The sequence below is a fragment of the Ambystoma mexicanum genome, chromosome 9 (genome assembly GCF_040938575.1).
Source record: "Ambystoma mexicanum isolate Mex_15411 chromosome 9, UKY_AmexF1_1, whole genome shotgun sequence".
Lineage (NCBI taxonomy): Eukaryota > Metazoa > Chordata > Amphibia > Caudata > Ambystomatidae > Ambystoma > Ambystoma mexicanum.
In genome coordinates, this window is record NC_090931.1 from 644,988,278 (window position 1) to 645,006,047 (window position 17,770).

The window sequence follows — 17,770 nt, forward strand, 5'->3', positions numbered from 1 at the left end:
TGTTTTTCTGTGAACTCCTTTCTCGCTTTTCTCTGGTCCCCTGTGGCGGCGTGGCGCTCCCGTTTGGTTTCCGCTTGGCAGGTTGGGTTAGTTACTGAGGCTGGCTCATTTCGGCAGCTCATTTCAGAGCCGGCGCCTCCCTGCTGAGAACAGGCCCCGCTGCCATCTCTGGGCGTTGTGTGTGCTGTGCCTGTCAAGTATACAGATGCTGATGCGAGAACAGCACCCGAAAAATACCCTCCCCCCACTTTCACAGGTTGAGGCACAAGGTGGGGATTGCCAGATTACTGCGCAGCCTAGTTGGTCGCAGGAGAATTCGTCACAGATGTTTGGATGAATGTTGCCACTTAAACATATGTGAGGGGTGGGTTTAGGGAAATAATTATTGTGTGGGGGTATTAAGGTGGTGGGCTGCGGGGGTCTCCACTCGCATACATATGCAGAAAAATCCACCTGTCAACAAAAAATAATTGAACCAATTCTCCTACGACCAAATAGATTCGATGTGATCCCCCTAAACCAGCGCAAGTGTCCAAAGCCCAACTCCTGTAGGACTGGGTTGTCTCATGGCCATAGAGCCTGCCCCCTCTAGAACTGAATGGCCATAGGGTAATAGCCAAGGCACGGGGGCCCTGTCCTCTCTATAACTTACTAAAAGCCATAAAGAGCCTGTCTCCTCTAGGACTGGATGGGAAGAGGGGACTGGCAGAGGCACACACACACAACCAGTCTCCTGCGGGGCACGGTTTGGCACTGGAGCAATACTGAGCCTGTCTCCTCTAGGACTCAATGAGCTCAAGGGACGGGCACAATCATACATAGTCTGCCTCCTATATGACTGGGCCAGCAGAGGACATTTACATAACCTTAGGGCGTGTCTTTCCCAGGAATGATTTTGAAGAGGGTTTTGGCACAGACATACAGAGCCTGCACCCTCTATGACAGGGGTCGGCAACCTGCAGCTTTCCAGATGTTTTGGACTACAACTCCCATGGTCCCTCACCATTTACTATGCTAGTTAGGGCTGACAGGAGTTGTGGCCAACAATATCTGGAGAGACAAATGTTGCAGACCTTTGCCCTAGGAATAGATGGACGGATGGAAGTGGGGCAGGTTTATAGAACTTGTCCCCTTTAAGACTGGTTGGGCAGAGGGAATTGACAGTCATACAGAGCCAGTCAGCTCTATTACCAATTGGATGGAAGAAATGGGCACAGTCCCACATAGCCTGTCTTTCCTAGGACTGGAGGGTAACGGGGTTGGCACAAAGATATTAAGCCTTTAACTGGCAGGACAGGCTTAGCTCATGGGAACAGCACTCGGTTACATAGCTTCTGCACTCTAGTTCTGTATAGGCCTGTGGTATTGGCACTCTGGAACTCATGGTAGAGTTGGCAAGCTAAATGTCAACAACCAGCCTCCACCTTCGCTGAGATCAAGGAAGAACGTTCACCGCCTCCCTCATGACATCAGCACATTCTATGACGTAGGCTTAGTGACAGAATATTACATAGCACTTCTTCCCCCAACAAACTATCTCTCCACTTTTTTCTGGAGTCATGCACCTGAATGAAGTGCTCGAAACAGCCAATGGCATCATAGGACCTGCCTCTACCCCGCCCCCCCTACCTGGATGCTGGCCTTTAGGTTCGGGCTTGAGTTGTGGGAAGGGGGTAGGCCCCTAACAGCCTGACGCCCGGACCTACCTCCAGGGTAGAGGCTAGGCTTGGCGATGGTGGCCTGGCACATTGATGTTATCATCCAGAGCTGGGCCCTGGTACTTTTCGGCTTGCTATTCTCCAACACAGTCTGTTGGTCGGTGCGAGATGAGGAACTTTGTAGCGTTTATAGAGGCCCACACGTATACTTCCATCATGCAGCTGCTGGTACTGTTATTCACAGGTACTTTCAGGGTAGCAGGGTTATGGACAACGAGATGGAATTAGAATTTCAACTACTAGGGTCAAAATGTAGCTTTCATGCCCTGGAGCCTGGGCGGACATGGGGTTTAACAGCTCGCCAGCCTGAGCTTTTTAGTCCTGAGCGAAGCTCGGGCCTCAGCTCGGGCCTCAGCTCGGGCTGCGGGACGTTAAATCCCATGTCCGCCCCTGCCGGGGCATGAAAGCTATTCGCACCACGGGATGTCCAATTTCCCGGGGTATGAATAGATTTTTTTGTTTTCCTTCTGACTAGATGTGCTCAGTGCGAGCACATCTCCCATCGGAATGAAAAAAAAATGGCCACCACCATTAAAATAGAAAAGGGTCTATGTACTTTTTTGGATGAAAGCAGTCATGGAAAACAGGCTACAAAATGGATGCCATCATCAGGTGGTGAATGCATAATCACACTCGAGGAAGGCGGACTGCGATTGGTTAATCTGATTTTCCCGGTACTAATGTCTTTTGAAGGAACAGTGCTGCAGGTCCTGCATTTTGCTATTCAAGTTAAAAAAGAACCTTCTTGCTGAGCTTGGAGCGGGAGATGAGTGGGGAGGTCTCAACATGTTTTGAGATGCAAAGGGCTGGAAACGGGTTGACTGACCTTTTCCATTGCATCAGAAGACTATTGGTCCACAAGCCTAGATGTCTATGTGGAATAATGCTAAGGGGTAACTTTGTATGCAAGCTGCTGGACATGTAAGATGAAACAAAATAAAGATATGATGGCTGGAAGGTTTAGAATTAATCTCAAACCTCCAGCATTTGCTTTGGGCAACCCTTCAGACCATCATTCTTCGCCTTTCAAGGCATTACAGAAAGGGAAAAGATCATATGCAAATCAGGCTTGGTTCCACGCCCAGAGCGGCAGTCCAGCCCAAACTGCTAGTTCGCAACTGTTCTGCGTGATACCACAAGCAACCCCAGACATCTTTTGGCCTCATCAGTGAAGTGTACCTTGGATCCCTAGGCCCAGCAGGCACAGGACCCACGTCTGGGCATATCCATCCCACTCGGAGTGACAAAGCAAAACAAAGAGGCGATGTCTGGAAGATTTAGAATTACTTAAACCCTTGGCAATTGCTCTGTGCAACCCTTGAGGCCATCGTTCTTCACCTGCCAAGCCATTATAGAAAGGTAAAAGACCATATGCAAATCAGGCTTGGCCTCACCCTTACATGGGCATGTCTGAGGTTGGTTGTGTTTCTGTGTAGAGGGGCCTGGCTTTGCAGTCCAGGCTCGGCTGCTCCCATTGGTGGCAGTAACTGACTGATTTGCATATGGCTGGATCCCTTTTGCAATGGTGCAGACGGGCTAAAAAACAGTGGTGTGGAAGGTTGCCCAGAGCAGTGCCAGTGGTACAGAGTCATTCAAAACCTTCCACCCACCATTTTTGGTTATAGTCTGTCTCCCTTTGTGAGAGAGGGTATGCCCAGACGTGGGTCCCTTGCTCACTACATTACAGGGAACCAAGCTGCTCATGAGTCCCAACAAGGCAGAAACATGTCTGGGGTTGCTCATGTTTCTGTGTACAGGGGATATGGTCTTGCAGCTCGGGCTGGGCTGCTCCCATTGTTGGTAGTACCTGACTGATTTGCATATGGCTGTGCCCCTTTTGCAATGGCGTAGACCGGGTAAAAAAAAAAATGGTGGTGTGGAATGTTGCCCAGAGCAGTGCCAGTGGCTCAGATTCATTCTGACAGCTGAAGAGAATGTTGATGAGTGCTTACGTGTGAATGTTCTAAATGTGGCAGTTGGGGGCCTGACCTGGATTGAATGAGGATGACTGGCAGGTGGTCTAATAATATACCTAACTTAAATGTAATGGGAACTTATGGGGAGTGCGACTCTGCCGGTTTTGACCTACCAGCACAGATAATTTGAGCATCTCCATCTTCATGGATATTTTTTACTGTCTAATGCTTTAAACTATTTTGCTGTAGGTTTTTGGGGCAAGTGTGGGTGAGTATGACTAATGTCTTATGTATAAAATGTGTTCTTTGGATAACAATTTATTGTATATAAGCAAACTTGGGGTGTTGAGGGTGCCTTGTGGTTATGCTTAGGGTTACATCCACACACAAATTGTAGGTGAGAATACCGGGGTAGGTTTAGCTGTCTCAAGGCAGTTGTCTTATGTGTGTAATTGCAGTTGGTGTTCAATATTGTGGCCTTAGGATTAGCTTAGTGAATGTATGGCAGCCATCTGGAATGTAGTTATTTTTACTGGAGAAACAGTGAGCCGTTTTTTTTTCTCAATAAAAGCCACTGACACATACAGGATTTGAGAAATATTAGGCTTAGGTACGGGTCTTTGAGGAATGTACTTAATGATGGTTTTAGGTATAGACCTCTAAGAAATAACATTTAAGTCACAAAAGGCCATTACTTTTAGAGGGTGCGCTTAGGTACAGCACTTAAATAATGAATGTTTATTTTAGGGAATGTATTTAGGGGTCAGACTATATGTAATGTTCCACGTATAGGCTTTAGGTACAAGCCTCAAAAGCAGAAGTGAGATCTAAGGGATAGTTTTGGACAGTCTGGACTGTAAGTACAACTATGCAACTACTAGAAGTCACCCTTTGGATCCATTTGTGTCTATTGTTTTGTTTGGGCATTAAAGTTACATATTACTTAAATTACTTAAGGAGCGCTCCAGGTGGTACTACATGCTTGTTGGCATCTCACTGCGGGATGTGTGTCAGCTGCGCGGACGCATGCTACTAAGTGTGCAGTGGTTTGAGCTGTGTCTCATGTACATTGAGTCAAAGTATTTGATGTAAAGCGATTGGTACTTGAGGGGCTGTGGGGTATTTGCGTTGGTAAGTTTTGCTTGTCACTTGTAAAAGGAGCACTTGGATAGGTTTATCATGCTGACTCCTTGGGTGTTAGCTATTGGTGGGTGGTTGTTTTTATTTATGTTTTTAATCGATCTATTTATAATGTTCATTTACAACGTAAAAGCCTTGTATTATACTCCTTTTGTTGCCCCCAACATGATATGAACTCAACACAATATAAAATATCAAGTAGGATACAACACTTGTAACAACCAATAACATTCTTTAAACCAGACTAATATATAATGAATAATACATTCGCATTGTATAGGCTGAATACATGTACTAATTAGTTCGTAGGATACATAACAGACAAGACAGAAAACGCAGGTACTTATTGTACACATGTTAAGGGTTCGCCTTGTATAAGGTCTATTTCCCAAGTCAATCCATAGAAGTCAGCTTTTTTTTTTTTTTAGGCATGGTGGAAGGTAGTTCTACGCCGACACAGCTGGAGTAGCACTGGAGGCTGTGCAACAGCGCTCGGGAGAATGTTAGTGGACTTTGGGCATGGGCTGTCTGGGTTGGCATTCCTGGGCACCCAACGGAGTGGGACATCTTTTTCCAGTTATTTGACTACCTGTGGCTCCCCACTTGCCGTTACCCCCTATTTCTGCATAGGACGTGGCTTGTGCACTGGGACCTGTAGCCAAGGTGACTGGGGAGAATGTGCACGGGTGTGATGTTGAATGATTGCATCATTTCTGTAGGAAGGGAGATGTAGTGATTTGATGAATGTTGTCCTGTCCTGCTGGCCGTCTATGAATGCTGACAGAATGCTGGTGCGTGCTGTGACTGACAGCTCAGGGGAATGGGTGTCAATGTTCTGAATGTGTGAGTGGGAGGATGGTCGGTGGGTGGTCTAATAATGTACAGAACTTCAGAGTAACTGGAACCTATGGACTACTGTATATAAGTATAACAAAGCTTACCTGGACTTTATCACCATGAGGCTTACAGCTGAACCAGGATGTTGATGTTCGGGTAAATATGGCGGCAAAGGCGTACAACCTGTCAGAGTCTGGCGAGTTGGTACAGTGGTGCAACAGGAAGACTCTAGAGGGCAGCTCTAGATCCAGAAAAGCAATGGCTAGCACTGCATGCCGGCAAGCACAGGACGACAAGAATCCTTGCTCTTCCCCCAATGGTTAAAGTGTACATGTGAGCCTGCGTTCAGGTTCTAGAAAAAATCCATGTCCAGGTGTGAGTGGGCGACACTTGGCTGGGAAGGGGAAACGCATGTTTTGGATACAAAGGGCAGTTAACGAGACCCAGAATGTTCCAAGATGTTCGCCTTTTTGATTGGAGACAGACCACGTGCCCCACTTTCATTCACAAGGGATAGCTGCCTAGCTGAGATGTAACACTGGCAAACCATGGCAACGAAGGAGCAAATCTGATACCCACTCACAGACGTGTGATGTTCAGACACGATCTGAAGAATGGACTCTTCGTGTAAATATTGAAGAAGGAAGTGACATCTTTGGCTCCACCCACACTCTTTCTATTGTTCTTCACAAGAAAGGCAGAAGAGAAGGAGTCCAGGCTGAGCAGCCTCAGCCCCCCCCTTGTGTCTGCTCACATTTCCCTACTTAGCAGCATCAGGGCGCCCATGAATCGACCATCACAGACCAATAGTATGAGGCTCATCCATTGCAAGATTTGGGCTCCTTGCATGTGGGAGCTTGCAGAAGACAGCATTGAACTAGGCTCAAGACAGGGAACAAGAAAAAACAGAGGGCAACATGTTCTGTACATTACAAACACTCTGAGTACATAAACACATTATGTGGGGAGGAAAGGTTCTGACAGGCGGTTGGTTTTGTTTTGGTTCTCCGTGGCGGAGCCTGCCGCCGTCGTGTATTCTGAATAAACAATATTGTTTAAAGCTACGTGTGTTGGCAGATAAATCAACAACAGCATTGAACTAGGCTCAAGACAGGGAACAAGAAAAAACAGAGGGCAACATGTTCTGTACATTACAAACACTCTGAGTACATAAACACATTATGGATTGTGGTGTTTTATTATTTATGGCAACAATAAAAATAAAGCCAGTGTATTCCCTTCTGTGCACCTCTGTTTTCCAACCACGTATCTCTTCCTCTCCTCCATGGCGGTCGCCGCTGGGGGGCAAACCCGCAGGAGGATGTCACAATGGGTGAGAAATGTGTGCAGCTGACGTCGCCTGCTTGTGTACATGGAATGACCAGGGAGCACCACCCAAGGGGGGCAATGTGACTTCCCTGGTCCAATCATGGTTCCGTGGATTTCAGAGACTCCGTGGCATGTGCCCCCCCACTCAGGGTTACTGCTGGCGGGAAGACAGAGATGCTGCCAGTGGTCAGTCAATAGGTGCACGAGACAAAGGTTGCCCCTTCCTAGATGGCCCTTTAGAGGTTGGAGGTGCTGGTGTGCTGGCACGCGCAGTCCGTGCACTGCGGTGCATCGGCATCGGGTTCTGCTGCCCGGCATGCTTCCTTGCTGTGCTGTGTGATCTTGGCCAGATTGGGATCTGTGATCGGGGATTTTTCTGCAGCAGGCTGATTCTCCTCCAATGTGGGGACTGTGCTCAGGGGTTTCTCCTGAGTAGGGTCTGCAGGCGGAGCCTCCTCCACCACCACCACAGGGGCGGCAGTCAGGGGTTTCTCCTCAGCAACATCTTTAGCCGTGGACTGCAAAGGCACTTTTACCTGTAAAAAAACAACAAGAACGTATTTAATGTTCCCTTCTGGCTTCCATCATCCGCTCCCACCCCTTCTGGCCACTGTTCAATTTGACTCAGCAATGCCAATCTCATGAGGTTTATTCTCGCCTCTTTCTGCAACCTTTGCTATTAAAGAAAGTCTCATTCATGGTTTACTAGCCTGTAGGGATGCTCCATGTATAATAGTGGCCATTCATCAAATACACGGCAGCCTGCGATATTCGTATACATGCCTGAAATAATGTTCGCATCACAGCCTAGTTGTGACAGGACAACTGACCTGTAATATGAAAATGACATAAACGCTCTGTAATCAGCTATTGCACTTGAGTTGTAACATCACAATGCTTGCTGCTTGAGTCAGAGTAGAATTCCAGCTCTCAATGCAGCACCTAACTAAGGCCGTGACAAGCTTTTCAAATTCCTTGCTTGCAAAATAGATTCCTGTGACACTTTACAGCCATTAATTGACTAGGAACTCTTTGTGGTAGAAAACATCATTTGTGCACTGCTTGAACAAGAGGGGGCAGAAGGAGGAGTGGGAGGAGAAGGGAGGAAGTTGATGAGAGATGGAAGACACCTATCAAAAAGGAGGAGGTTGGGCTGTGAGCCCTGGGCCATGACAGTGCCATTCTGGTAGACATTAATGATGTGCCTAGAGGATGAGAAGTGTGCCAAAAGTACTTCCCATCTGGTTTCACCATTAATGGGTAAAGAAGAGAAAAGGGAGAGGACTGAGACCATATGGGCAGTCAATGGGTCTGGACAGGGAGCAACAAAGAGGATGTCAGTGACAGTCTGCCTGAAGGAAGCATTGGCATAGGTGTCGGCAATAGGCAGGCCTGGGTTGGAGACCAGGAGATCTTTCTTAAACGTTTTCATTCCAGGCTTTGAAAGAGACGTAGGATAGGTGATAGAGTAGCAGTTGGCATAAATAGGGGTGATGTAGAGCACAATGTAGGGAGAGGGAAGAGAGATGGAAGGGGGAGAGAGAGAGACAGAGGGACTGCACAATGAACGAAGAACTCACCAGGTGGCCTAGCAGCAAGACAGGGGCAGACGAATAGGAATCGGTTGCAGAACATCACACAGGTTGCCAAAACAGTGGGTTGCACTGCTCCAGCAGCAGAAGAGGAAGGAAGGCGACACAGATGGGATGAACCCTTCTCTGGAGTATGAGGAAGGCACCTTAAATGTATTTAAAAGGTGCCTTATTATTATTATTATTATTATTATTATTATTAAATCACTAGTCACTAGGTACATCTTGGAATTCATCTTCGATAAGGAGTGTAGTATTCAAATGAGCAGTCACTAGGCCATTGTTATGAGTGCATTGAAGGCACTTTAAGCTCTGGCGCTTCCATAGCTGGGGCTGATCCGGGCTGTTGAAAGAGCATTTGCAGATAGTATAAGGGGTGCATTATTCTAACAAAGCGTGAAGCGTCCATCCACAGGAAGGAAGACCAAAGACCACGATTCTGGGCAAGGGGGGCACCCAACACAGGAGCACGCCAGCTCTAATTCCCTGCAGTATATTTTCACCACAAGAACACCGTCACTTGTGTGCAAACAAAGCAGTTGATTTTTGCAGTTAAGGAACTGCCGCCTCCAGGCTGACATGAAATTTGGTTGATCTTCCTCCAGGCAGGGTTAGGCAGACAAATTAGGCGGAGATGTGCACAGTATGATGCCGAGCAGCAGGCCATATAAAATAAAGGTGCTTGGGCAAACGCTCATGTAGTAGCATAGCGGGTGCAGCTGGCGAGCTTTGCGTTGTTTGAAAAACCACAAGGGGAGAAGACTGCACTTCATGGCCCAGATGTACTATGAGAGAACGTTCTGCTGCAAATGGCCACAGGTTTGTTCCGAGTGGTAACAAACGCATAGTGCAATTGCCTGATAATGCAGGGAGCAAAACAATTCCTGTTAGGGACATCTGTCAAAAAGGTGCACTATCTAGCGTATCACAAATGTACTCCGTAACAGCACAAAGGCCATAGTCTCTCTTTCACAGATTAGGGTCAGGCTGACATGTCTCACAGCTTCTGAAACGTGTAGATGTTTGCAGCAGAAGGGGTGTTGCAATTCATGGTAGGTGACTCCCAGAGCTTGGCTCTTGTGCTTGAACTGATCAATGCCTTTTGCAGTATATTTAATATCCTTTTTGAAACAATATTGTGCTCATATTTTTGTAGTTGGAAGTTTAGCAATGTTCTACTATATTAAGCTGCACCAGTCATTGATCGCCAGGTAACACAACATGTTCGTTCAATTCATTTTTCCATGGAACCTTGGTTGGATAGTCTTATATTTTGGAATGCCAGTACTATTGCTGTCTGATTTGCTTCTGTGCCAGTGCACGTACCATCTGATGAGTATAGCAAGCCCATTGCCCAGGCCCATGTTTCACCTTTGTGATTGGGATCACTGCTGGCCTAGTAGTAGTGCGGGGATGAGTAGAAGATGCATTCACTACTCATCCCTGTGCTCCGGCAGAGCCGTTGCCATTTTGTCACAACTTCGGTCATACCATGCAAAGGGTGGAGAGAAATAAGGGTGGATGTAAATATATTTGTATGTTCCCTTGTCCAAATGAGTGCCTCAAATATGACACACAAACAAGCACGTACAGGTTACACTCCAGGGCACACCTCCACTGGGATAACTCTTTACAGTCTCCTTGACTACTACTCTGCACCAGCACACACAGATGACATCCATGACCCCATCATCACACACCCAGGACATACTCTTTCTCACATAGACATGTCTGAACTCCCACTGCCATCTACACTACAAATCCATCATCCCTGACATACTACCTAATCCATCACAGAGGCCATCTCCACAAAACCGCGGGTGGCATTGCCATCATTTGCAAATACTAACACTCACACTCACAAAACCCTCTCGCTCACCATACATATGCTCGGATGCCCTCTCTCTCAGCTGCTACCTGCAAAACACTCAATACCCGAAGTCATCTGTCTCATTAACTGTCTCCCAACAAACAATTCCAGATTTCACTCTGAATCTTATTACTGCACTACAAAATAAACACAGCTCCCCCTACACCAACATCTACCCTGGTGATTTCAACCTAGGTATCCTACCCAGACAACAACCCCTTAACAGCATCCTCACACCACTCTCCTCCTACAGCCTTACCTAACATCCCCTACCACACACACACATAAACAGGCAATAATCCAACCTCCTGATTGCCTGTGAAAATTTGGTTTTGGTGCAAAATCGAATCGGGATATCGAGGTAGGACTACTTTGCCATCTCCTACATGCTAACCCTCTCTCTCACAGAATCCTGCCACACATCACCCCGCCCCAACACAGGCAACTCAAACCCATCACCAACCCAGCTCTCACATCACTCGTATGCTCTGCCCTCCACTGCCACCAACAGACCTTACTCAACAATTTTAACACTATCATCACCCAAGCACTTAACCAACCAGCCACCTCAAAAAACGGAAAACCCATAACTACCACCACAAGGCATGGCTCAACGATCCACTCCTAAACATCAAACAGGAAGCCAGACAATTAGAATGAGCCTGGCAAAAAAAACATACCCCTTCACTAAGAAACCCCTGCCTATTCAAATACAAGATGGCCATACACAGCGCCAATGCCACTCACTCGCTCCAAGAGCTTTAATCCACCACCAATCTCACACAGAATCTTTTCAACATCAACTTACTCTCAAAACAACCATCCACCCCTAGCATGCACCCATCTACCCCAGCATGCAACTCCCTCCTGGACTAGTTCAACTGTAAGATACACAGCATTAAACAGGCCATACCGTTCACAGACCCTTTTCTAACCCCCAGTGCTAAACCCTCAAACATATGGGACGCATTCCACCCCATTGACGAAGACATCTCATTCACCCTCACAAGCAAAACTAAACAAGGCCACTTTCTAGAAAACGCATGGCACCAAACTGCATGGCCCCCTTGGCTCCACATTAGGTCAACATTATCAACTCCTGTCTCTCATATAGCACCACCCCCCTGCACTCAAAACATGAAACATGTCACCTTTCTGGAGAAACCATCCCTCAACCAAACACTACCATCCCATAACAATCTTACCATTCCTTGCCAGAATAATTGAACCCTTTGTAACAAGCCAACTCCAACATCACATCACAACAAACAACCTGCTCAACCCATTTCAATTAAGTTTCCATCCTGGAAACATCATGCGACTGGAACCCTTTACATCCTGGACGACCACCACAACCTCACTGACAAAAGAGAGACTGGCCCCGAATCCCTTCCCAATCTCTCTGCAGCTTCCAACACTATTGGCCAGACCATCCTCCTAAATATCCAAAACCACAGTATGAAACGCTCACACACGCTTCTCAACTGGTTTACTTCCTTCCTCACTGACAAGCCACACTTTGTCTGGATGCAAATCCCACCCGCCATGAGACACATGCTTCACGATCTCTTCCCCCTCACAACTCCACACCCCCAAAAACTGTCTCTTCATCATTACCACCCGGATGGCCACCCACTTCAAAAAATGGAACCTATCCAAAACGGAATACTGTCTCGTCTGCTTCCCTGACACAAACCCAATCCTCACACTCTGCGAGATCAATTACCTCATAACAGAAAACTCACACATATCCCTCGCCACGCCAGAAACGTTCATAGCTTTCACCATTGTCCCCCGCCTCTCCTCCACAGACAACAGAGTTGCTGCCACCAATGCATGCAAACTACAGCTCCACCTCCTAGGGAAGACATGCCAGCCTTCCTTGATGATCTTCATGCTGCGGTCCAGGCACTAGTCCTCGCCAAGCTCAATGAGAGAAATGCAATCCTTACTGGACACCCCCAGCAACACTCATGCCCCTCGGCACACCATACAGAAAGCAGCAGCAATACCACTTCTACACTTACCTAGGCACTCACATATCCCACCCACCAAACACTCAACAGGCCATCCAACGGCTCCCACCCATTCCTCACTGCAAGCCAACCAGCACATAAAACCAGGCCTTCACCCAATGGGCACCCAGGACCTGGAGCAGCCTCCCAGCCCATATCTTTGCCACCCCTTGCATCACCACCTTCTGCAAAATCCTCAAAAAGTACCTCTTTCCATCCACCTAATCTAAACAGGCCTCCTCTCGGCCCACCCTTTATCTGCCCTAATCTTTGTATCCTGTAATGAGAAATTGCAACTTCATTTTCACCTCCCTCCCTTTGGATTTAGTAAAGTGCACCGAGATCCTCTGGGCAGGGATATCTATAAATGCTTAAATAAATGAATAAGCATGAATATTATAAGTACTCCCGCCCCCCACCCTTGACAGAAAAAATAAGGTTTAGCGCAGCACAGGCAGCAGGTGTGCGAGCTTTCTCCTGCTTAAAACAGGTACACCCTGGGCAGCAGAATGGGCAAGCTTCAGCTGTGCCGAGTATGCACAGCAATTGCAAGCTCTGGGCACACACGGATACATGGTATGCAGTGATATATTTGTGGCTAAAATGTCGCCTGTACAAAAAATTGTGGCAAAAATGCTGTGGTTTCACCCGTTAAAGGTGTACCCCATTACAGCATTTAAGGGGATCAGGGTTGCCGGTGTGTCCCCCGGTCCCCTTAAATGGCATAATGGGTCTGGGGATTCTGGGGGTCCCCCGCATCCTTTACAGGTATTGCGGCGGCAAAATCACAGCCTTTTTGCCGCAATATTTTGTGTCCACGCCCCTTTTTGCCACAATTTTAACACATGGAACCGGATACACACACTCCATCCTCCCCTGTAATCCCAGTGTCAGGCAATGCGTTTCTCATGCAGCCAGAAGAACCATAATTAAGGCGCTGCCTCCTAAAAGCTTATGCTGGAATGATAACGACATGAGATCCCTTCCAGGGTGCAGCCGAGATCCTGAAGTAGGTTGCAGTTTCCAGAGGTAGTTTTGCCCCTGGACCCAGCATTGCCTGTGAGTTACTCAAACGCAAAGTTTGAAAGCTTCCCTTTTCCTCTATCCGGAGTCAGCACAGGCATTGCCGAGGGGCGTGCTCCGATTGTTTCTAACCAAGCATGAGGAGCCTGGCAGCGGGTTTTCGTTTAGTTAAGCGCTCTCCTCTGACATCTGTGAGTTCATGCACGTTTCATTATTGGAACAGCTACAGCAATACATGCTCACAAAACATGTTTAATGCCATAAAACGCACATTAAAAAAATATGTAAGCCCAAATGATTTTCGGATATTTTTGAGGGCCTTTTCTGCAAATGTTGACAAATAACTCACCTCACTAAGGTGTATATTAACTGGATGTACACCCTGTCTTGCTGTAGCCCTATTCACATAATGCCACATTTTTTTAAATAATACTAAGATCTTGGTAAAATATAGCTTTGCAGAAACCAATGTAGTCTTTTGTCACTTATTTGTATTTAGACTTTGTGAGCCCCCAATAGGGACGCCGCTGACCTCTCCCTGCACCCTGTCACAGTGAAATCCCATTACCGTGCATAGCCTGCTGTGGCAGACAAGGCAGTGAGTGTCACGGGAATACGTTTCCCACATGTTTCTTGGATAAAAAGCGAGGTTTTGGTGTTTGTATTAATTATTGCAAGCGGCGAGTTTATGACCTATGAGGCCCCCAGAAGCAGGAACCCGGATTAACTCGAGGCTGCAGAAAAGGGGGTCACACAGTGATATGACATGTAAGGTCCCGTTCTCTTCAATGCCAACGTCATTAACCTCAAAGTCTGGGTCAGAAAACAGAATGATAAATGAACTCCCCCTTCCCTGTGTGACACATGAAGGGTCGCCCATGATGCATCGGGGCTTCTCTTCACGCAGACCTCTCCCCACCCCCCCACTCACTTACACCCTCATTAGGGTGACTGACGAGTGTGGGAGTCACAGGGAGGAAAGTTGTTTGAGAACGCGAGCCCGCCCTTAGTAACTTCTGATCACGCTTGAAAAAGTAAGTGCGTGGACGTCCACCGCCCTCTTGTGGCCACGGAGAGAAACATGGCTTCTTGGTTAAACATATGTGTTTACAATGGAGAACACACAGAACACTGACATCGCTCTGCAAAGAAAAGAATCATATTATTCAGTGGTCGAAGTGTAGAAAAGAAGAAACGGAACTAACTTCCTTGCTGGCTTACACCCGCTCCCCAATCCCCATGACCTCTGCCCCCCCCTCGCCCCCTATGCAATACAAACCAGGGGCGCAACGAAACCTACATTATGGGGGTGGGAGGGCTAACTGGGGGTGGGAGGGGTCACTTCAGAAAATAGGCAGGGCGAACTTGGAGGCTCTGCCCCCACTGTTCCACCCCCATGTTCTGGAGTGGGGACCAACTATCAAATAGTACTTTTTAAAGCGCAATATACATAGAGGCGATGGAAGTCTTTTTAGCAGCTTTAAAGTGTGGTTTGTTCAAGTACGTTTTTCTGCACAAACACAGTAAAACTTTAAACCGCCAGTTTCGTGAAGGGCTTCCCTCACCTCTCTGCCTAACAAAATGCAAGTGTGCACATCTAGGGGTGCACTTAGGCAGGGGCTAATCCTTCAAATATTGGGAGAGGCGCTAACTTCAGAGACGGTGGGGGTGTGGCAAACTTACTTGAACTTACTTGTGTAGGGGCATCTAACTTCTTTATGCATTGTAATGAGACTACTCTAGTGCAGCGTCTATGTTACAAGCAGTTGACTCTCTACTTTGTCTGAAAACACCCACTTAAGGACTGCTGTGAGAATTAACTGTCTCCTGTGCCCCCTACCCTTCCAATCACTCTCCTGGCATTTAAGTACTAACCCCACATCACAAATTCAATTGCCTAAAAATGTATGCATATGAATGCAGTTGCTAACAATGAAATTCTATGCATAAGTAATGTTTCCACAAAGCAATTCAAGGAATCAGACCTTGGGTTCTCCGCATTTCATAACATATCCCCAAACCCATTGAAGATCATCACTCAAGTCTCGGGTGCTTCTGACCATCACCCGCCTGTCAGCACCACCATTCCCGATGCATGTCACAATGCATTTACATTCCATACAAAGCTTACATTAGATAGCAAAACCACACCTTCTACAAAGAAAAACAGCTTGCAAGTGACGAGGTAAGTTCAAGTAGTCAGCGCTGCATCCTGTGCCAAGAAAGTTGTTTATTCGTGGTAAAAGTGCTGCATTTAGAACAGTGGTGGAAGTAGAAAAAAGGAACGAGTGGTACTCTGCATCCAAAAAGGAGGGAGTGCGATGGTGGGAGACTGGGGAGGGTAGGACTGCCGGGTGGGGTTTGACCTTTGGTTTGCCATCTACGATGTCTCTTGTTGCTCGACAGTTTGGGCTGTTGTGCAAGTATGGGATAAGCACTGATCTAAAGGTATTACCTTGCGATAAGGTGGCAATGTCTGAAACATTGAGCGATTACCTAGGCATATGATGGCATTAACTGGCAAATGCCTTTCTAATACCTCAACCCAAAACTGTTGGCTTTGTGATTGCTTGTTTTTAAAAAGAGTTCAGTGCATGGGACAGATCTAAATCAAGTGGCTGAAGGCACACTTGGTTGAGGCTTTTTTTTATTACACCATAAGTAATTTACAAATGTAATTAAGACATTAACTCTCAGCAGACTGCTTAGAAATAACCTTGGAAGGCGAATGGTTGATGTTAATGCTTGATAAAGCTAGCTCAAAGAGATTCCATTAGGATGTGTTTTGGGAGGGGCAGGTAGTGCGTGGGATTGGTCATAGGAATTAGCATGGCCATGGGCAGTCAGTGGGCTGGTAAACAACATAACACCCTCAAGCTGTGCGTCCCTCCTCACAAGTCACTAAAACGAAGCTAAAAGGGAACCTCTCTCGTCAGTTGGCCCTTTGGTCCATCCCTCCTTTGGTCTTTGGCTCTCTGGTGAGTCTCTGGCAAAAACAAGTACCAAGTAGCTTCAATATATTTTCTGTCAATCACACAAACAAGTGTACTTAGATACCTGAAACGAACATAACCACAGCTCCACACAGCTGACAAAATATCTAAAACGTTCACCGTACAGAGCCATATCTTTTATCTGTGTACATCAATGTTTTAACAAAGCAATCTTGGCCTGATCCCTCTGCTACTGCATTAGCCCCCTATTCTATTTCTTGCAGATCCTGAAGCTCATAGAAAGTGTGTAAATGGAAGATGGTGTGCAATGAAAGACTCAATATCATAGCATAACAGGACAGAGTGTGGAGCAGGACTCTGGACGGCCCAAGCAAATTCTGTGGCTGGGAGCAACAGGAGAGAAAATGTAATGTTGGTTCAACAACAGTTATTCCGCTATATAAAAATCTCTGGTGCACTGACTGGCTGGTGAGACTATGGGGCTCATTATGGGTCCGGTGGTAACCGCACCGATGATACTGGCGGGTTGCTGCCGGACCTGTAAATATTTACGGGCGCCTGACTTCCCGGTGCCACCAGGGGATTACAACCCCAGTGGCCTGGAAAGTCATGCGCCAGTAAATTGTAAGTCCCCTATAGGACTCTATGGGAGTGGGCCCATTGAAGCTCCGGCACCTTTGCTAATGGTGCCGGTGCTTCCGTGACAGTGTGCCTACTGTGGAAGCTTTGTCCGGCAGGGTCAGACCTGTCAGGCCCAGCGGCTCCGGCAGGCAGACCAGTAGTATGCCATGCCGGAAACAACATTGCCGGTAAGCTTACTGGCACCGTTGTTTCTGGACCGGCATACTTGTAATGAGCCCCTATGTCTGCCTGTCAAATCAAGTGATATGAGACTGGGGGATGGCCAGTGTAGCAATAATGCAATTCTATGCGACAGTATTAGAGCCACTAGCAGAGGAGCACCACACCACACCAATTTGTCCCCACACTTATTAAAACTGTTCTATTATAAGGGTGTATACGTAATCACTTATAAACATTCCAATTTTTGCAGTCAAAGTAAGGGTGTGATTACATTATTTTCCCAGGGTCACACACTTAAACTAAACAGCGAAGCAGGGATTTTAACCTAATCTGCAATTTGGGCATGGCCACCTTCTTCCACGCTTTACTTGGAACAAATATTTAAGTTTTGGGTGTCAAGGACTACAATAACACTGTGCTATAGAGTTTTCCTGTAAAATCCACAAATTGCATAGCAAAGTGTCACCTACACTAATTATGCAGGTGACACACAAATCCTCATACCCATCACTGGAGACCATGTCACTGACACAGCCACACTCAATGCAATTTACATAACCATACAAGCTCAG

At 46.9% G+C, this 17,770-nt stretch overlaps 1 protein-coding gene across 2 annotated transcripts in view; it reads right to left on the reverse strand.

Moving 5' to 3' along the window:
• Positions 1-6,790: 6,790 nt before the first annotated feature.
• The window catches only part of DPH1 (diphthamide biosynthesis 1), a 1,780,687-nt gene continuing 1,769,707 nt past the window's right edge, over positions 6,791-17,770 (reverse strand). For both annotated transcript variants that reach the window (XM_069615361.1, XM_069615360.1), the window contains one exon: positions 6,791-7,476. In XM_069615361.1, coding sequence (XP_069471462.1) covers positions 7,177-7,476 — 300 coding nt within the window. In that variant the 3' untranslated portion in view covers positions 6,791-7,176. The remainder of the gene's footprint in view (positions 7,477-17,770) is intronic.